Genomic DNA, 19,341 nt, shown 5'->3' on the forward strand with positions numbered 1-19,341 from the left:
TGCTGCACATAAAATGGTGTCAAAAGTTAATGCAACGTTGGATCAACCTAGTATTTTGCAGTTATAATCTTTAAACATCAATAATTAAATCTGTACCAAAATCGAATAGTTATCTATTATTTTATGCATATTAATTATACTAACGAATTAACAGTATTTAATTTCATATTTTTGCCCCCAAAATACCTGTCACTGTATTTATATGCTTGGCAAAATGACAACATCATGGGTAGAAATGTTTGTTGCAATGATACACAACATTTGTACTAAAAATTAAGATTACAAATTAGATAATTAACCAAATCTCTCCGGTTTACTAATTGATAAGGTTGCAGATCAGAGCTGACACACACATGTATTCCATTGCTGCATATTTTCAAAATTACCAAATTTTTATGACATTTAGTTGTTCCCTGCTTTAAAACGCCCAGAAATATGAGGATAACAGTCATATTACATATTATAGTAAGTTGTTAATTAGGTTTAATTAATATTTTATCATTTACCGCATCCACCGGCTCCGCCACCCCTGTTACTTCAAACTTAATGTGCTATAGTTTTTGTTCCTGACATGTTATTGATCTAATTCATAGTAATATATTTAGCCTATAGTTCTAGCTTCAAAATGAGATATTACTCAATAAATTTGGTCAAGATGCTGTGATGTAGCAACAATTTTTCCATGGCACTGTGTGGAAAATTGTTCATACGCCACCCTTTTTGCATACCCAACTTATGAAATGCGACCATATAGATAAAGCATATGATAATGATGGACCAACTGTAGGGCCAATTTATTCTAGATGATGAATACTTTGCATTATTCAGAGATGAAAATATTCAGAGAACCTTCACACGTACCCCATATCTCATATGCTCAGAAGAAAGGAGTGAGAAATGTCATGCCTTCGTTCGAGTGGATTACAGCTAATCTCAGACTGATTATGCTTTCCAACGAAAAGGAAATCACTCCAGACATATATTGGCCTTGTGTCGATTTGCTAATGGGCGAATCGATAATGGGTCGATCGTCGACAAACACCGGCACAACACCTTGTGGCGGTTAATTAACCACCCTGTTCCTCCCGTCATGGACTCAGCCCATGAAAGACCCGCTCCCGTCTTCATAACTCACCTTGATGTTTGTATATATTATTGTTTCGGTGACAGGCGCGCGTGCCCTTGCAAGTCTAGTGACAATCAACTTTGTATTTTCGTTATTGAAACGCCCATCAGACATATTTTAGGACATGATACGAAGTTTTAGGGTCATCCATTAATTCAAATAGAGTAAAGGAAAGGAGGAAAACGAGGTTTTATAAAGTGGCTTGAGGGATGTTACTGTCACACCGGCAATACCGACCCAGGGCCTCGTTAAACAAACGAATTGGCCTATCAAGATCAGCGTTGCATGCGCATTTTGCGAAGTGGACTTACTAGCAACCAATCAGAATTACTCTTTCAAATTAGCGATTAATTTGTTACGAGACCCAGAACAGCAAAACTTGTCCCGTTATGACGATGACGGGCCAGCGAGCAGTTTGCAGTTGGTTTCGTTAGTTTGACTGCACCAAAGCTAGCGTGATAAGGTGGTTCTTAACAATTCGACGCACGCCCCACGAAACGTCCTCTCTGCGCAGAAGCAGTGCGCTATCGCGACTCGCGATTTCACCACGAACCATCCTCTCTTTGTTACGATGCCCACTGTGACGTAAATAATTCACTTCAAGAAAATGTAAAGATACGGGATAAAACTTTGGAACCTGAACTATCGAACAAAGACACCGGTAAATAATTTGCTCTCCTTGTAGGTGCACTAATTGCTGGTTTTAAAAAACCTTCTTTTTTAATGCGTTCTTTGCAAAACTAACTTTCGCATCGAAGTGCGCAGAGAGGACGGTTCGTGGTGCGTGCGATGAATTTGTTACCCTTCTCCTCCTCCTCCCCTCGCCCCTCCATACGGCGAGGTGAAATGGAAGGATCTCGGTTAAACTCTTAGTCATACTGTTAGTCTGATTCCATTACTAGTACTGGATGTAAATAGATATGGGTATGCAATTTCGGAGGGCTGATTCTATTGATTAGTACTGTTAATACGTGGAAAGACTTTAAAAACAGTCATAACTTTCGTATTGCTTGTCCGATTTCTTTCAAACTTTTATCATTCTGTTTTATTCATTTTTCTCCTTTTCAACACAACATTTTATGACCAAGGCTGGATTCTTCTTTAAGAAATCAGCCTAAGTCTATATCTGATCATTATAGACATTGCTTATAGACCATTGAATAAAATACGAAATGTGTATAGAAAATTAGAAACGGGCAAAATGATAAAGGGGCTGTTTGTCAATTTAGACGAATTGGTTAGCAGAGACGAGATTATATCAGTACATTTAAGCAATCACTTCCCAGACGCTTTCTATAATGCTGATAATCTTTTGCCAAAAGACCTTCATACACTGTAAAAACTGTGGTGTTAACACTGACACCAATTGATGTTAATAGAGAACCACACCCTGAGGTGTTAAAATAACACCCTAGAGATTGAACATAACACCAAAGAGTGTAAATGTAACAACCATAGGTCTTGTAATAACACCTGTAGGTGTAAAACTATCACCACCAATTTAACGCCGGTGTAAAATAACTGGTGTGGTCCTCTATGTACACCGGTTAACACCACAGTTTTGGCTGTGTAACAAAGCAGCTTTTGTCGGAAATCGGTAAATCAAAACGGCAGTGTCGTAATGAACGACGTATTTGCATTTTTACTTCCGGTCCGAATCTGAAGACGATGTGCTGCCCCGGTCCACCAACTTTCGATAATGACCTCTAATCTGTCCATTGCGATTTGACAGGCATTTCAATAGATACTGAACGTTGTAGAAAGCTTGTGCGAAATGGATGCTAAAACACGCTACTTTTACTTTCTATTTTACGTTTTATGCATATTTCACATTTGAATTCATATTCTATGTGTATATGCTGCTATATTATGTGACCTTGTGTTTCAATGGTTGCAATTTTTATGCATGGTCCTAACGAAACAGCTTTTGCTGCCTAGGTCTTGCTGTGTTGAAATAAATAAAGAACGAAATATGTGACTAGACCAAATGAAAAGTAGACAGGGTGTGTATAGACCGAGCGGCAACTGACCTGAGAGAAGTACCAACAAGACTTGCAACATCAACACTGCATTTTTCGATTAGCAATAAAAATGCACGTTTTAATGTCGACATGAATTAGACATATTTTCAATATCTACAAGATCAATTAGCGGATCATGTTTGAAAAATTAATGATGCTCATAAGATGAATACATCGTCACTTCCGCACTAGGTATGCACTGAATTGCAAACCTTGCACTTAAGATGATTGATTCGAGGTGTGCTGCATCCAGGCAATTTTCGTTGATAAAAATAATGAGCCCTTAAATTCAGCACGTCACTACTTTAGTCATTGGTCTGCATGCAACTCATGTTTCAGGTAACCTTGAAATTAAGTGGATGGAATTGTGCTTTGCTCCTTTGCATTGATTTGGTTTCTTGACTTCTGTATCTCCACGTACATCTATACACTGCAGAAACTCCGGTGTTGATTTAACACCAGCCCGGAATGTATATAATGTCCACACCAGAGAAGTGTTGAAACAACACCAGTTTTGAATCAAACCAATGCTGTTTAAATACTAATTGGTGTTGTATAAACACCTATCTGATGTTAGACCAAAACCTACAGTAACTGGTGTTGTTTCACACTTCTGTGGTGTGGACATAATAGATTCCGAGCTGGTGTTAAATCAATCCCGTAGTTTTTTTCAGTGTACTTGCTTAATCAAGCTGATTTTAGTAGAATGTCAATTTACAGACAATAAGGATGCTATGAAGGTCAACAATTCATATCCAGGGCAGCCACTACAGCACTTATGTACTGTTTACCCAGCGGGTATAGCATAATTATGATGTGTCATTATTACCCTATTCCATTATGATACATCGAGCACCTGACAAGATTGTAGAAGATTCTTGTCCACAGTCTGTGGTTTGTTTGACCGGTAATCGAACCCGTGCCTTCCCATTCATATCCGTGACCCGGAGGAGACAAAGCATTGGAGGGGCACAGCATTGTTCACTTGCAATACAGTGCCCCTCCAATGCTTTGTCTCCTGCGGGTCACGGTCCGCCACTGATTCGGGCGTTCTATACCACTGAAACACTGCCACCGGTGACACGACATTTGCTCATGCGATAATTGCTCCGAGCTTAAGTTCCTCTAAGATGTAGGGTTAGGGTTGTAATATGGTTTTATGTTTAGGGTGGGGCACAGTGGTCAAGACAGGGTCGAAGTTGGTCATTCGATTGGTGTGTGGAATTTAAAGCGGAGCACTTGTCGCCAGAGCAAATGTCATGGAACCCTGCCACCATGCCTGATGGCTTCATGAAGAAGAAGAATCAGAGGCAGCGGAACATCAGGCTCGGACAAAGAAAATGGAGGAGCACCTTTTGTCTGCCAAACAGTAGGTGCCCCTCCACTTCCATTGTATGAGCCTGACGCTCTGCCACCTCTGGGCACGATCCTACCGTTCAATTGCTTCGGAGGTGTTGACTAATAACCCCATTCTCTTGTTCATTATTTCTATCTGCAGTTGACTGTGAAGTTAAACCTTCAGCACGACAAAAGGCATGATGGACGCCAACGAGATAGCTGTCAACAAACCCAATTCCAGCGAGCTCTATGTGACCCTTTGGCCGTCGACGGAACTACCAAACTCCACGGAATATGCCGAAGAAGTGACTAGCTACGTGGAATTCCATATCACCATCATTGCACTAGCCTTGTACGCCTTCGCGTTTCTTCTCATCATATTCTGCAACGCATTGAACTTGTACATCATGAGGAAGCCTTTGGATTGCTTCAGTGACAATACGCGGTTCTTCCTGAGTGCTCTGGCGGTGGTGGACCTGTTGTCGGGTTTAATCTGTTGCCCGACGGAAATGGTGTTGGCTATCTTTGGAAACTGGCCTCTGTCGCACGCGTCGTGTGACGTCATAGCCATTGTATACACCATGGTGTCATGTCAAGCACTCCTGTGTCTGTGTTTAGTTAGTGTAGATCGCTTCTTGACAATAGTGAAACCGCTTCGCTACCCGACTATCATGACACAGAAGAGGGCGCGCATCGTTCTTGCGTGCGTGTTATTGCTTGGCGCGCTTTTGTCCCTCACGATGCTCGAAGCAAGAAATCTTCCAAGTCCCATTGAAAACACCACATTGTGTGCGTTACTCTACTTAGACAGTACAGACCCGGTCCGTCCCCTCATTATAATCATCATAGTCTCTTTCATCATCCCCGCCTCCATTCTTCTCTTCGTAAACATTCGCCTTATGATAATCACCATCCAAAAGACTCGCGAACTTGCCAACATGTCCCCGACCGCTGTTCGTTACACCACCGACCGTCTCAAGGGCGTTCGGACGATTCTCGTACTAACTTCGGCTTTCTTCGTCACGTGGCTCCCCCTTATGTGTACAATGGTGGCAGCTGTAATATTCAACGCCCATATTCCACCGGCATGGGGAACCCTCGTGTCTTTCCCTGCATTATGTAATAGTTGGATTAATGCTTTCATATATTTATTCATGTGTACTTCGTATCGGCGCGCTGTCGTCAAAGAAGTTCGGAAATGTTTCAAGCGACGTCATGAAAAATGGGTGACCAACGGATCTGTTGCCGCGTCAGCTGCATTGCACTCGGAAGCAGCATTATAGTCTTGGACAACAGTCGTTTATTAGAGTATTTATCATTTTCAAGTGTGTGAAATTAGTTATATTTGGACTTACTTTAATGGAGTATGTATAAAGGACTTATCAAGATAACGCTCTATTGGATTTAGGGGCACGTTTCATAAAGTTGTTCGTAGGTTAAGATCGACTTTAAAAACGACTGGTGATCTTTTCTTGTGGTAAATGATATTCACTATTAAATGTTCATTGATGATTATGCAGCGCGTAAGAAAGGTTCACCAGTCGTTCTTAAAGTCACTCTTAAATTTCGAACAGCTTTATGAAACGGCCCCCAGGGGTCCGTGATAAAACTTAAATTTGACCCAATTTTAATGATTAGCTGGAGGGCTATCACATATTAAATAAAAAGAAAATCATTAGTTTCCGTTTCGACCAAACTCTGTCAATCTCCCTTATTTTTGTATTTGTTATTTTATCTATTAATCCAGTACATTTATTGACATCCCACCTTTATTTATGAACAATTCAAGTCAATATTATCATATCTTGCTGAGTGGCATACCAAAAGAGATAACGATTTTATCATAGTTCTACATGCAGGGTAAGATTTATATAGCTTATCAGGGATAAACGTAAAGACTTGTTTCAAAATATATACATTTGTCAGTTCTCAGTTGCCCTCTCACATAGAAGTCGAAAACCCGTGTAATGTCCAACAAAAGTCCTGTCCAATTCATATACATATTTTCACATTCATAGATTTTGTCGCACAAAACATTAGCATATATATTTTTCAGGCATTTCGGAATGATTCCAACAATTTTTGATGTACGGCTGCTGATTATGTGTGCTTTCCTCGTTGCGAAGAAGAGTCATATCTTTCATGTATGGAGAATCCATTTGTTTTATTTTTTTCAGTTTGTATTGTTTTGTTTATTCAACAACAAAAAAGTGGCAAATATAAAATGTACGGGTTAAATTAAATGTTCGTGGATGTGTTACTGAATCACCAAGTACTAACACCAGTCTATGTTAATTTCCCATGCTTATATGACCGATATATAGTATAATAGATGCAGGCTATGTTACAATGGAAAACACTCCGTTCCGTCGGATAGGACGTTAAATGGAGGCCCCGTGTAGAGGAGAGTCGCCACCTTTGCATGTTAAAAACCCACTGCACTATTCATGCTACTCGGATAAGTGTAGGGGGAAACCCCGGTGTAGTGGTCCACCTGCACCCCCCCCCCCCCCCATCCGTTATATCGGGAGGAGAGACCTGCGGGTCATAGTGATTCAGTTCACTTTTCGCCTCCCAGGCACAGGTGACGCCAAACAGATAATAATAATAGTAATTATCCATAATATCACCGGCAATGACCATCGATAGGCGTCTAGATGGGGTGAACAAACGAAAATACCCATGGACTCATTGGCTCGTATTGTCGGGTTTAACTTTAACCCAGGTTAAGGGTTGTGGTTAAGTATGGGAAGCCAAAAGTATCAAATTTTAATTAGGTTGTACATTTCTTATGTTTACTCTGCTCTTTCCTGATTCATCGATGGGGAAGACAATCACCGATTTACACTTCCTAGACAATTATGAATGATTTGAGAGCCAAAGTAGCTGAAATATGATATCTCTATTATGATTTATGTAACAATTTGCCATACTTAAAACCACAACTTTAAACCTGAGTTTAACTTAAACCCGACTTCAGAATATGGACTCATTGGCTCGTATTCTGAAGTAGGGTGTAACTTCAACCAAGGTTTAGAGTTGTGGTTTGAGTATGGATAGCCAATAGTTACATAAATCACTAGCAGTAAAGATATCATATTTCAGGTCAATTGGCTCTCAAATCATTCATAATTTTCTATGAAGTATAAATAGATGATTGTCTTTACCAGCGACGAATCAGGAAATAGCACGGTAAGCGTAAGAAACGTACAACTTAATAAAAAAATAGACACATTTGGCTTCCCATAATTTTAGCACAGAGTTAGACCATGGTCTAAGTTAAACCTGACTTCATGCAGAATACGGTCCATTAACTCTTTAGTTCGTAACAACTCCGATTGTGTGTATGATATGCTAATTGGCAGCTAATGGTTTTGTTTTCACAGACAGCCGTCTCAAGTCAGGTACATAAAGTGTGACTCGGTGTATTACATTATTACTTTGTAACATGATACAATGTAAGCACCTTGACTGTTGACTTGAGAGAAGGGATTGTGCCAAGCCTCTGGTACCTCTCAAGGCGACCGCACACCTTAAGATTGGTCTGCGACCCGATTTCAGAATAAAATGTAGTAAAATTCGATGTTAATATTGAGACTTGGAATATCATACTGTGTAATGTTCTAAATCATCACACGGATTCCTATGTTCAAATCTTTGACTATGCTATCATCCTTATTAGACATGTTAGAATAAAAGCGAATTTAATATCTAGTCGTAATGACGTCATATCAGTCGTGCGATTGGCTAGGATTTGATTTGATTTAATTTTATTTATTTCTGCATTCACGTCAATATCAGAATTACAAAATACATATATACAATGTTTACAAAGGTTATACATGATTATAACAAAATAATAATATTCGCATAGTATAAATATTGTAAATAAATATTTGGCCTTTACTCTAAAGTAAAGGCTTGCAATCTTTCAAAATGGTATTATTAGTATTCTTTCAATTAATTTCAACCTCAAATAAAATGAAATGTTCCATTCACATTTTCAGAAAATGAGCAAAATGCGATTCGGATCGCGAGTGGTCGTAAGGTGTGCGATGGCCTTTAAAGCCAGACGTAATTCAGCCACATTTGGTGAAGCTGATTCCAGACCGACCAAATCCAAATGTGGTTTCCAATTACGCACCATCGGTCGGTTTGGTGTCAGTATCGTTTGTGTGACTTAGGCTTAATAATGTTGTAACACAATCAAATTACCAGGGGCCCGTTTTCTTGAAACGTTCATTGCATGCAGTTATGCTGTAATAGAACTGGGAGTTATGTTGTGTCCGTGCTTGTTTTTCAGTGAGGCCATTCTGAAGAGTGTTTCATGGAAACGAACCCGTCCATTCTCTGAATCCCATTATGGAGTTATGACAGTTATAGAGTTATAAATATATCGTGACGTCATAGCCTCTGGTCCCTTCTATACACATAAAAATGGTACCCTGCCCTCCCTATTGAAGATTCGTCTTGAGCACATTATCTCATTACTTATAGCCTGCAAACCTTACCTACATGTAATTCGAGATAAAGTGGGCGTGGCTTTTAGTGTACATTTCAGACATATTTTAAGGTTGTGATTGGGTATATTGTATGTTACGCCGTATTTTGTATTACTCTACATTTTATCAAAATATTGGTTTGCTTTTTACCCAAATTTGGATGTATGCATGGTAAAAGCAGGTATGGTATTAATGGAAAGCAAGAGACCCATTGAATATATAAATTGACTCATCTTGAACTTCATTTTGGTGTATAATCCTCCTCATGGTAATCCCTTTTTCATGGGTCCGTTGCAGACCACGTGTATTCGTTACCAAAAATCTCCCATTTGGCAGCTGCATGTTATGAAGTATAACGAACCTAATAGTCTTTATTTTTTGTGTCGTTCTTTTGTACAATTAACATTTTAAACAAATATTGGGTAAAATGCTCTGTGAGGGAAATTATGTGTCCAACTTACATAGGGCATTTCTTTTGGGGCATTTTTTATTTATCCAGTGTGATGAAAATCAGTTTGCCCATTCTAAAGTAATTGCTGCTCAATAAGCCAGTTCGTAGTTCCTTTTTGCGCATGATCAGAAGAAGGTCATTTGTACTAAAGTGACATGGTGCTTTAAAATCTAATGAGATAAGCACCAACTTTGATGTCTTGATTATTCATATATTCTTTTGAATTGTCGTTTTCATTTACATCCACAAAAAATAACAATGCTTCCACGAACGACTGGTATTTCACAGTTTGTCAAGTACATTGTGCAACATGCTAAGATATGCATTCAAAGTAGGAATGCAACAAATACCTTCATTAAGTGTTCATCGGTGTGTTATTCTAGTCACCTGGTCTATTCAATTTCTTCATCCTGCTATGTAAGGCAAGCTTACGTAATATCTTGCTTTGAAATCTGCCTATCATGATGAAAGGTCATTTGACCAAAATTGCCCATGAAGTAACCATGAACTGGTCTTTTTCTAACCTTACTGGACAATATGCTTCCCGCATTGGGTAGAATACTGCCCAAAATTGGCTGGCTCCACATAATGAACCTCATGCGCAACAAAAACTGTGGTGTTAACCGGTGTACATAGAGGACCACACCAGTTATTTTACACCGGTGTTGAATTTGTGGTGTTAGTTTTACACCTATAGGTATTATTACAACACCTTTGGTTGTTACATATACACTCTTTGGTGTTATGTTCAATCTTTAGGGTGTAATTTTAACACCTCAGGGTGTGGTCCTCTATTAACACCAATTGGTGTCAGTTTTAACACCACAGTTTTTACAGTGTGGTGGTAAAACTTTTACCCAATATTTGTTTTACAGTGAATGTGTCATTATGACAAGCTTTTTTCTGAACATATCAGGAATGGTCTAATGTTAAGTTTTAACTGTGAATTGTGGAGAAAATATATATATATATATGTAAAGCCGTTGCATTAATTGAATCTTTTGGGGGCTTTCTTGGTGTATTTAATTAATGTTCAGCAGTCTGTCATCATGACCATATTGATTTCATTGTTAATCCTGCCAAAGTTTATCAATCAGCATTTTTTTTGTAGTCCAAAACTATGTATTTTCCCCATGTATTATGTTATTTCGTTTTTATATGAATTATGAATAAAGACCAAAAAATGAAATAAAACAAAATTGACTCCATAGCATCGATCGTGTATATCTTTTGTCAGTCTCGCGCACATTGTAATCGGAATACACCGTTACCAGAAACAACATTGTGTTTTTCTCCTCTGAAATAATAGAACAGCATAAACAGATAAAAGCATGTATATCTTATCTTCGTGTGTGTGTGTGTCCACGAGGGTCGCGGAAAGCAAAAACAAAGAGACGTATCTGTTATCTGAGTTAAACTATCTTCTGTAAATCAAAATGATGTAATATGAGATTTGTATTTGGGACTGCTACAAGGGATCCATGAAACTATGTTTACCCATTTAGCGGGTGCAAACATTCACAGAACAGTCTTCCAATATAATGTGAATACATGTGCCCTTACTGATCACGATAAACGTATAGACACAATGGCACTAGAATATCATTTCAAGAATTCCAATTATATACACAGAATCTTTCATTTTAATTTGGGACAAGCATATTTTTCCCCGTGTTTTAATTCTATATTTTTTTTACTATTCCAGAACGAAATAAAGAACATACTCAGCAAACACGCAGTGTAAAACCCGACTTACATTAACTAATTGTTTATAATTTACTGTTGTAAGCAAAACGTTAACAATTTAAAGGTCAAGTCCACCCCCCAAAAAATGTTGAATCAAGCAAACATAACGCATCGAAATCGGATGTGAAATAAGAAAGTTATGACTTTTTAAAGTTTCGCTTACTTTTAACAAAACAGTTAAATACACAACTCAGCGTTCGATGCAAATGAGAGAGTCGATGACGTCCATTACTCACTATTTCTTTTGTTTTTCATCGTTTGAATAATACAATATTTCAATTTTTACAGATTTGAAAATAAGGATCAACTTAACTTAAACATAAACTGTTTAAAATAATGGTAATTCCACATGTTCAGGGAGAAATAAAAGTTTGTTGCACTTGACAAGGAGGAGAAAATTAGAATATTTCATATGATAAAATACAAAAGAAATAGTGAGTGGGTGACGTCATCAGTCTGCAAATTTGCACACCGACCAGGATGTGCATAGAATTGTTTTGTGAATTTAAGCGAAACTTTAAAATGTCATAACTTTCTTATTTTACATCCGATTTTGATGAAATCTTCAGTCTTTTGCTTGTTGGATTTTTCTCCTTTTTTCAAATCAACTTTTTGTTGGGGTGGACTTGTCCTTTAAACAGCAATGTTCAACGTTAAATACCCATCCGTTAAAAAGTAGAACACTGGTATTATTTTTTTAATCTGTGTTTAAACATTTTTTTTTAAGTCTTAAAGAAGAACGGTAAGGTCATAAGGTAAACCAGGAGTATATAACATTCTCAATTTTGTTTTTGTAATTCACCATCCTTATACTGCATGTTTTTCTGAAGAAAGTATGGTGGAATAAACTCGGTTCAGGGATTCAAGACGTCAGGGAGATTGCTCTTATCTGCCTTTTCTATCTCAAAGTTGATCTTATGATCCAATGGAAGTTACTTACCCTCGTTTGCAAAAACTAACTGCCCGGTTGCCATGGAAATATATGAATATTTGAATTTAGCGACGTTCACCATGCTAATAAAAAATGCATCATTACCTATATGCTTGTATCCAATACAAATTAGGCGTTACAATGTTTTCAAATTAAAGGTTTCGTTTTCGACGGAATGTTATATATCATTTGGGACGACATGGTTCAGTGAAAAGTAGCATTGTTTATCGAAGAACGCTAATACGGTGATACTTTCCCCTGTTTTTATTTATTTATTGGTATGCAACTAACATATCTGATGGAAACCCCCATTCGTTTTAACAATTAGATTGGGGGTGCTTTCTCTTTGGACCCCAAAAAATCTCTCACGACCAAGTAAACATTGAAAGAAAGGAAAATGGTGAAATCTGATACCATTTTCTGAATATTATGTCAAAATCTATCAAAAAAGTATTTTGTATCTAAAACGTAAAAAAATTAACTTGGTTGATTTCATTGGTATACTTGACATGTTTTTTTTTTCATTCACAGGAAAAAAACGTTGTTTGTTTTTCCAATGCTCCTTACTATAGGGCTTACAGTATCCGATTAAATAGTTTTAAAAGTTAAAAAATTCTTGATCAACAGAGTTTATTTTAAGTATTTAATTCTCAATGAGCTGCAGGGTCTGTTAAAATCGGTAAACAGCTACAATGTAAGGTTCATAGCAATTTCACTGTGTAAATCAATGTTATTTGTATAGTCTATTGATTACTTGCCAATTGTTTTGTTTTATTTTCCCTGAAATAGAAAAGGTCAATGGAACAAAACTTACAGTAACAATACGTTTAAAAGTAGGGTGATATTCAGAGCCATGAATATTATCCATTTTGTTTCCAGGATTATGCCATACGAAGGAAAACCAATTTAAAGCCAAATTGTCTTGTAGGTAATCACCATCAAACGTGACATGAATACTGAATACTTTCAGCGGTAATTTAGATGGTAATTCTTATTCAACATTATCGTTTTGGAGGTAACATTATATCCAATCCGTTTCATTTCATTAGACGTTAGAAGGTATAATCTGCTTATTTGTATTATGTGTGTTCATAAAGGTATATCTTATTTGTTTTTGTTTTTTTTTTGTTTTTTTTTTTTATTCTTTTTTACTGAAGGATACGATTAGACATGCTAAAGCCATTTATAAAATATAATAATACTAATAATGGTATTTTATTCATCGAAGTCTCAAGCAAGCAGATAGAAAATGATTTACAGAGTACTGTATAATGATTAAAATACATAAGATTATTAAGAGAATTTCTGAGTAACGATGTTTATACAATATGTGGCTTCTATCAAATTCAAAATACATATCATTATAATATCAAAAATTATCAAAGGAAGACGCACTTGACAGAAGAAAATTAATAGGGAGTGGAAGAACGAGAGTGAGTGAGAGTCAGAAGAAAAGGCGAGTTCTGAGCAGAGAGTGTGAGAGAGCAGGGGATCAAATAAATAGAAGCAAAAGGGTAGTCAGGTTACACTTCGTAATTCCGAAGGTTCGTAATTTCGAAACACGTAAATTGCCTATACCTCGATGTTCGTTAATCCGAAAACGTAAAAGGGTTCGTTAATCCGAACTTTAAAGGTTAGATAATCCGAAAACGAAATAAGGATCGATGTTCCGAAGGTTCGTTAATCCGAAAACGAAATAAGGTTCGTTGTTCCGAAGGTTCGTTAGTCCGAAAACGAAATAAGGTTCGTTGTTCCGAAGGTTCGTTAATCCGAAAACGAAATAAGGTTCGTTAATCATTACATTTTCGAACTAACGAACCTTCGGAATTTATACGAACTTCATTTCGTTTTCGGATTAACGAACCTTCGGAATTACGAACCTTATTTCGTTTTCGGACTATAACGAACCTTCGGAACAACGAACCTTATTTCGTTTTCGGATTAACGAACCTTCGGAATATCCGAACCTTCGGAATAACGAAGCTTCGGAATTGCGAATGTATCTATAGTCATACATGTAGGTATCGAATGAATAAATCTACGTACATGATAATGAATTGTATAAATAGGTGAAAATTAATACATATAAAGCCACAGAAATCACGATTTGTATCATTTTCCGAAACATATCTATGTTCATTTATTAATATTCATTTTTTCTTGTTTGTTCATCCAGGCAGTACAGGGGCTATTTTATCATGTGTAAGATCTACTAAACCTTATCAAGTGAAGGTGAATTGGATTGGTAATTTAGATATAGAAAAAAGAATACATTGAACATTTGAAGATTACCATGATTTTATATCATATTGTTTCTTTCTCAACTTCTCCCTTCTTTCTTCTTCGTTTAAATGCAAACTCAAAAAGATCATTATAATTTGAATTCAAACTCACTTCATTTATACATGTATTATTTTTGTTAATGAATGAACCACGATAATGGATGCTTCGGGTGTGCTTTTGTTAGTGATGATGATGATGTTCCTCGATGGGTGTGTGTGTCTGTGTGTGAATGAGCATATTTCGCCCCCCCCCCCTTCATTTGATGTGTACATATATTAATTATTGTATTCTTTAGAGGCTTCTTATTTTCAAGTGTAAACTTTTTGTTAGTAAATTAAGAGGCTTTTATAGGAGGAGATTATAATTTGTTTAACAAATTTTCGGCATTACTCCTATTTGTTTAAGATCAGTATGCTCGATCTGTAATGAAAATCATAAGATCAGTATGCTCGATCTGTATGAAAATCATAAATCATAAGTCAGAAAAAATTGGAACCAGCGGGATTCGAACCTGCCATCTACTGCTTTCCGGGCAGCGACTCAACCACCAGGCTATTCTGGTTCACGGTTAAGCCACGATGAACTGGAATTCAAATACCCTCGATCCTCTTCTTTCTGACTCATTACTATTCAAATGCCGTCCGCCGTGGACAATAGATAGTAAATTAAGAGGCTTTTATAGGAGGAGATTATAATTTGTTTAACAAATTTTCGGCATTACTCCTATTTGTTTAAGATCAGTATGCTCGATCTGTAATGAAAATCATAAGATCAGTATGCTCGATCTGTATGAAAATCATAAATCATAAGTCAGAAAAAATTGGAACCAGCGGGATTCGAACCTGCCATCTACTGCTTTCCGGGCAGCGACTCAACCACCAGGCTATTCTGGTTCACGGTTAAGCCACGATGAACTGGAATTCAAATACCCTCGATCCTCTTCTTTCTGACTCATTACTATTCAAATGCCGTCCGCCGTGGACAATAGATAGTAAATTAAGAGGCTTTTATAGGAGGAGATTATAATTTGTTTAACAAATTTTCGGCATTACTCCTATTTGTTTAAGATCAGTATGCTCGATCTGTAATGAAAATCATAAGATCAGTATGCTCGATCTGTATGAAAATCATAAATCATAAGTCAGAAAAAAAAACTTTTTGTTGTCCTCCTTTTCTTGCAATGATATTTTTTAGAGGCTTCTTATTTTCAAGTGTAAACTTTTTGTTGTCCTCCTTTTCTTGCATTGATATTTCTTTTTACGAATGTACAATTTGATGATGTTTTTATTACTATCAAGAATAAATTGAATTTGAATTGAATTGAATTATAACTTCAAGACCATAATTATGGAGCACTTCCTCTTCCCCTGAAACACCTCTCCAGAAATCGGAGGCTATTTTTTTTCTTTCTTGGCGAAAATAAGAGCACTTGTCAATTGCTGAATTTCCGATTCGAACCCTTAAATCCTACCGATCTGAATGTTATGCCCCATTAGAGTGATTTTTAAATCAAACATTACTAGTATTTTTTCTCTCTGACAATGTCGAGCATTAATAAGAGTAACGATTTCTCACTTGTCATGCTTGTAATCGTGATGTCGACTACACAGCGTCATTAACGTCTGAATGGTGTCATTAGCTTTTCGTGATTGCCTTGTAAAATCGCAATGGGCTTTTATATCAACTAGTTCTAATGCAGTTGTAAAAAATACATAAACGTATAAAGAGAGTGATAGCATTCCTTACCTCTCCATTACCCCCCTCCTCTTCCTCATCTTTATTTTTCCCCCTCTTTTTCTTACTTCTCCTCCTCCTCCACCTCCTCCTCCTTCTTCTACTTCCTCTTCTTCTATTTATTCTTTCCTTCTTCTTCTTCCTCCTCCTCCTAGTTCGTCTCCTCCTCCTCCTTCTTCTTCTTCTTTTTTCTTCATATTCTTCTTCTTCCCCTCCTCCTCTTCCTTCGCCTTTTTTCTTCATATTCTTCTTCTTCTCCTCCTCTTGCTTCTTCTTTTTCTTTTTCTTCTTCTTCTGGTTCTCTCCATTCTCTTCCTTCGGCTGGTTTTCCTCATTGCCTTCTTCTCTTTCTGCTAATGCTCCTGTTCCTTTTCTTCTATTGACCCTACTACTCACGAAATTTAGTCATATCAGGGTGTCTTGTTTTGAATAAAAAGCAAAAAAAAGTTTCACTATATGGTCTGCAGAGGGCGATATAGCTGCAGTAAATTTGTTTCGTATCAAGTGGGATAACCTGACTATTCTTAGCGAGCTGAAAGCAAGAAGTGAAAACATTTACGGTAATGGCAAATGAATCAAATAGAAACTTCACAATTTAGTGCGATCAAAATGATTATGTAATTGAAATTTCGAAAATATAAAAAAACGGGGATAACAAAAATTGGAAGATAGTATATTTCTTATACGCAGTCTCAGAAAATTAATAATCAATTTTCTGACATTTTCTCAATATGATTATTTTGCTTGATTGTGAATACATGATTTGACGTTATTCATCCATGAACCCGTACACTATGTTCGTTGTTTGTATTGATATGCAATCTAAAATTTATTTATGTAGACCTGTCCATCTATACTTTGTTTGCCCTGGAGAATGCTTCGATCTCAAATTATCTACCATCACTATTTTTATCCTCCAATTGTCAAACGAACAGTATTCCCAACTCTACTCGCGACCCGAAAAAACAACATTTATTGAAACCAAGCATACCGTACTTGACCCTTTTCATTGCAGAAGATATTGATGATCCATTGCGCGCGTTCTGTTTTATGACTGAAATCGCTAACCGTGCCGAAGAGCTATCTTCTGGGACGAGGCTCGCAGAGGGGCAACTGTCACTGGCAAGGCTGTTATAAAATGGTTTTTAATTGCCTTCTTGACTTTTTAATGGAGGGCAAAACCTGATTGTGGACGATTTCCCCATGGTATATCGGCTGCCATTCTTGCCTTGCTGACTTCATAATGCACTCTAAAAGCAAACTACTTAGAATATTGATGATATTAGTTGTCACTATCATGTATGTCTTGATGTATTGTGAAACTAGAGAGAGGTCTTGTTGGGAAGTCACTAAAGGTAACTATCACATGGTTTTATGTAGTTGAGACCAGAAGTTTACAAACACCCAGGAAATTCAAAGAAAAGCTGACATTTGCCAAACATCATAAAGTATTTGTGCTATCATGACGAATTAAATACAAACAAATGAGTATGTCATGTCCCTTTCTCACATTGCTTTGTCATCAGAGGCTAAAAAAATATTTAGATGTCATTTTTTCCCCAATTTTCTTTCATATTTTAGACAAATTAAAAAGAAAAGCTTGACAAAAAAAAATCATATTTGTACTAGTTTCCTCTCAACACAACCATATCAGATTTCACTTCTTTTTTCTTTGGGGGGGGGGGTAGAGGTGATATATCATAGATTTGACTTTTATGTATTTCTATAACACAATTATGACAGAATACATTGGACACGAGTATTATTTTTTGTTCTTCAAAGAAAATTCCACCTGAAATATAATTTGATCCCAACGCCATCCCAATCATCTAAAAGGGCTTCATATGCTCTTTAATTTGATACCAAATTCGTCGTGGTAGTCTTCATATTTCTGAAGATATAGTAATTTTTACGCCATTTTTCCCAAGCGAAAAAAAATCACTGAATTCCATGGGTGTATGTAAACTTTTGACTCATTGCACACGGGTGAGTTACCAATTTGTGACCTATAGAGGAAATTTTAAGAAAATTGCATTTGGTCGACCTATCCAGATTTGATGAAAATGAGGTTATTGAAAGCGTGGTTCATATGTCTGAACACTCGACCATTTTCCTCTCTGAAAGGTTGGTTCCATTAGGGACAGATTTAATATTCAAAGGAAATTGGACAACAAAGGAATACGTATCACTTTGCCAAAAAGATATGTATCCCAAAATAAAGGGATGCGTATCCCAAACATTGGATACGTATCTAGAACGCAAGTATACTATTGTATACGTATCCGGGGGGGGCACTTACATTGACGAGTGGATACCACGCGCGACCAAAAAGAAACACGTAAAAAGGACCTTTTTCACGATAGGGCACGTTACGTACGTAACGTGATTAGGGTGTCAAAAGCACAAAAATAATGAAAAAAGGGTCTCTATTTCGCTAGGAAAATTACGTGTTTAGGGTCGAATTTGCGGGGATGATAAAACAAAATTAAAAACGTTTCACAAAGGTTGTCCTGTTTGCCCCAACACTTCGTTTAGAGTCCGATTTGCGCGAGGTGTGGAAGGTGGGGCCGTACTAAACCAAATACGGTAAAGCCGACGACCGAAGGACCCGTAACAGTAAAACATTCCTGTACTTGTTTAGGGGTTCATTTCAGGAATATTTGCCAAGAGTATCGTTTTGTTTCTTGTTAAGGGTGCATTTTCAGAATATGGAAATTACTTTTCGAGACCCCATGGTCGCGCATGGTATCCACTCGTGAATAGAGGCCCCCCCCCCCCCCCCCGGATAAGTATCGTTAACACGTCTGATACGTATCATACTATTTTGGATACCTATACCCGACTACAAGGATACGTATCTATTTTCTTTGGCTCGTTATTGGTCAACTGGGATACGTGTCTGGTGTGCTGGGGATACATATCTATTATGCGAATTATGACCATGATAGCCAACCATAGTATGATGACGTTATCCAACGGATGGCAATATTTTTCCCGTTTTACATCCTCTCTGCACAGCAAAATCTGTGGTGTTAGTTTTACACTTACATGTGTTATTACAACACCTGTGGTTGTTACATTTACACTCTTTGGTGTTATGTTCAATCTCTAGGGTGTTATTTTAACACCTCAGGGTGTTGTCCTCTATTAATACCAATTAGTGTCAGTTCTAACACCACAGTTTTTACAGGGTGTATCCGTAAGTGCAG

At 37.2% G+C, this 19,341-nt stretch overlaps 1 protein-coding gene across 1 annotated transcript in view; it reads left to right on the forward strand.

The window, feature by feature from the left end:
- The window catches only part of LOC121420449 (5-hydroxytryptamine receptor 6-like), a 42,575-nt gene extending 36,625 nt beyond the window's left edge, over positions 1-5,950 (forward strand). The window contains exon 3 of the mRNA XM_041615091.1: positions 4,646-5,950. Within this exon, the coding sequence (XP_041471025.1) occupies positions 4,683-5,768 (1,086 nt within the window). The 5' untranslated portion in view covers positions 4,646-4,682 and the 3' untranslated portion in view covers positions 5,769-5,950. The remainder of the gene's footprint in view (positions 1-4,645) is intronic.
- Positions 5,951-19,341: the final 13,391 nt, after the last annotated feature.

This window comes from Lytechinus variegatus, chromosome 8, assembly GCF_018143015.1.
Source record: "Lytechinus variegatus isolate NC3 chromosome 8, Lvar_3.0, whole genome shotgun sequence".
NCBI classification, from domain to species: Eukaryota; Metazoa; Echinodermata; class Echinoidea; order Temnopleuroida; family Toxopneustidae; genus Lytechinus; species Lytechinus variegatus.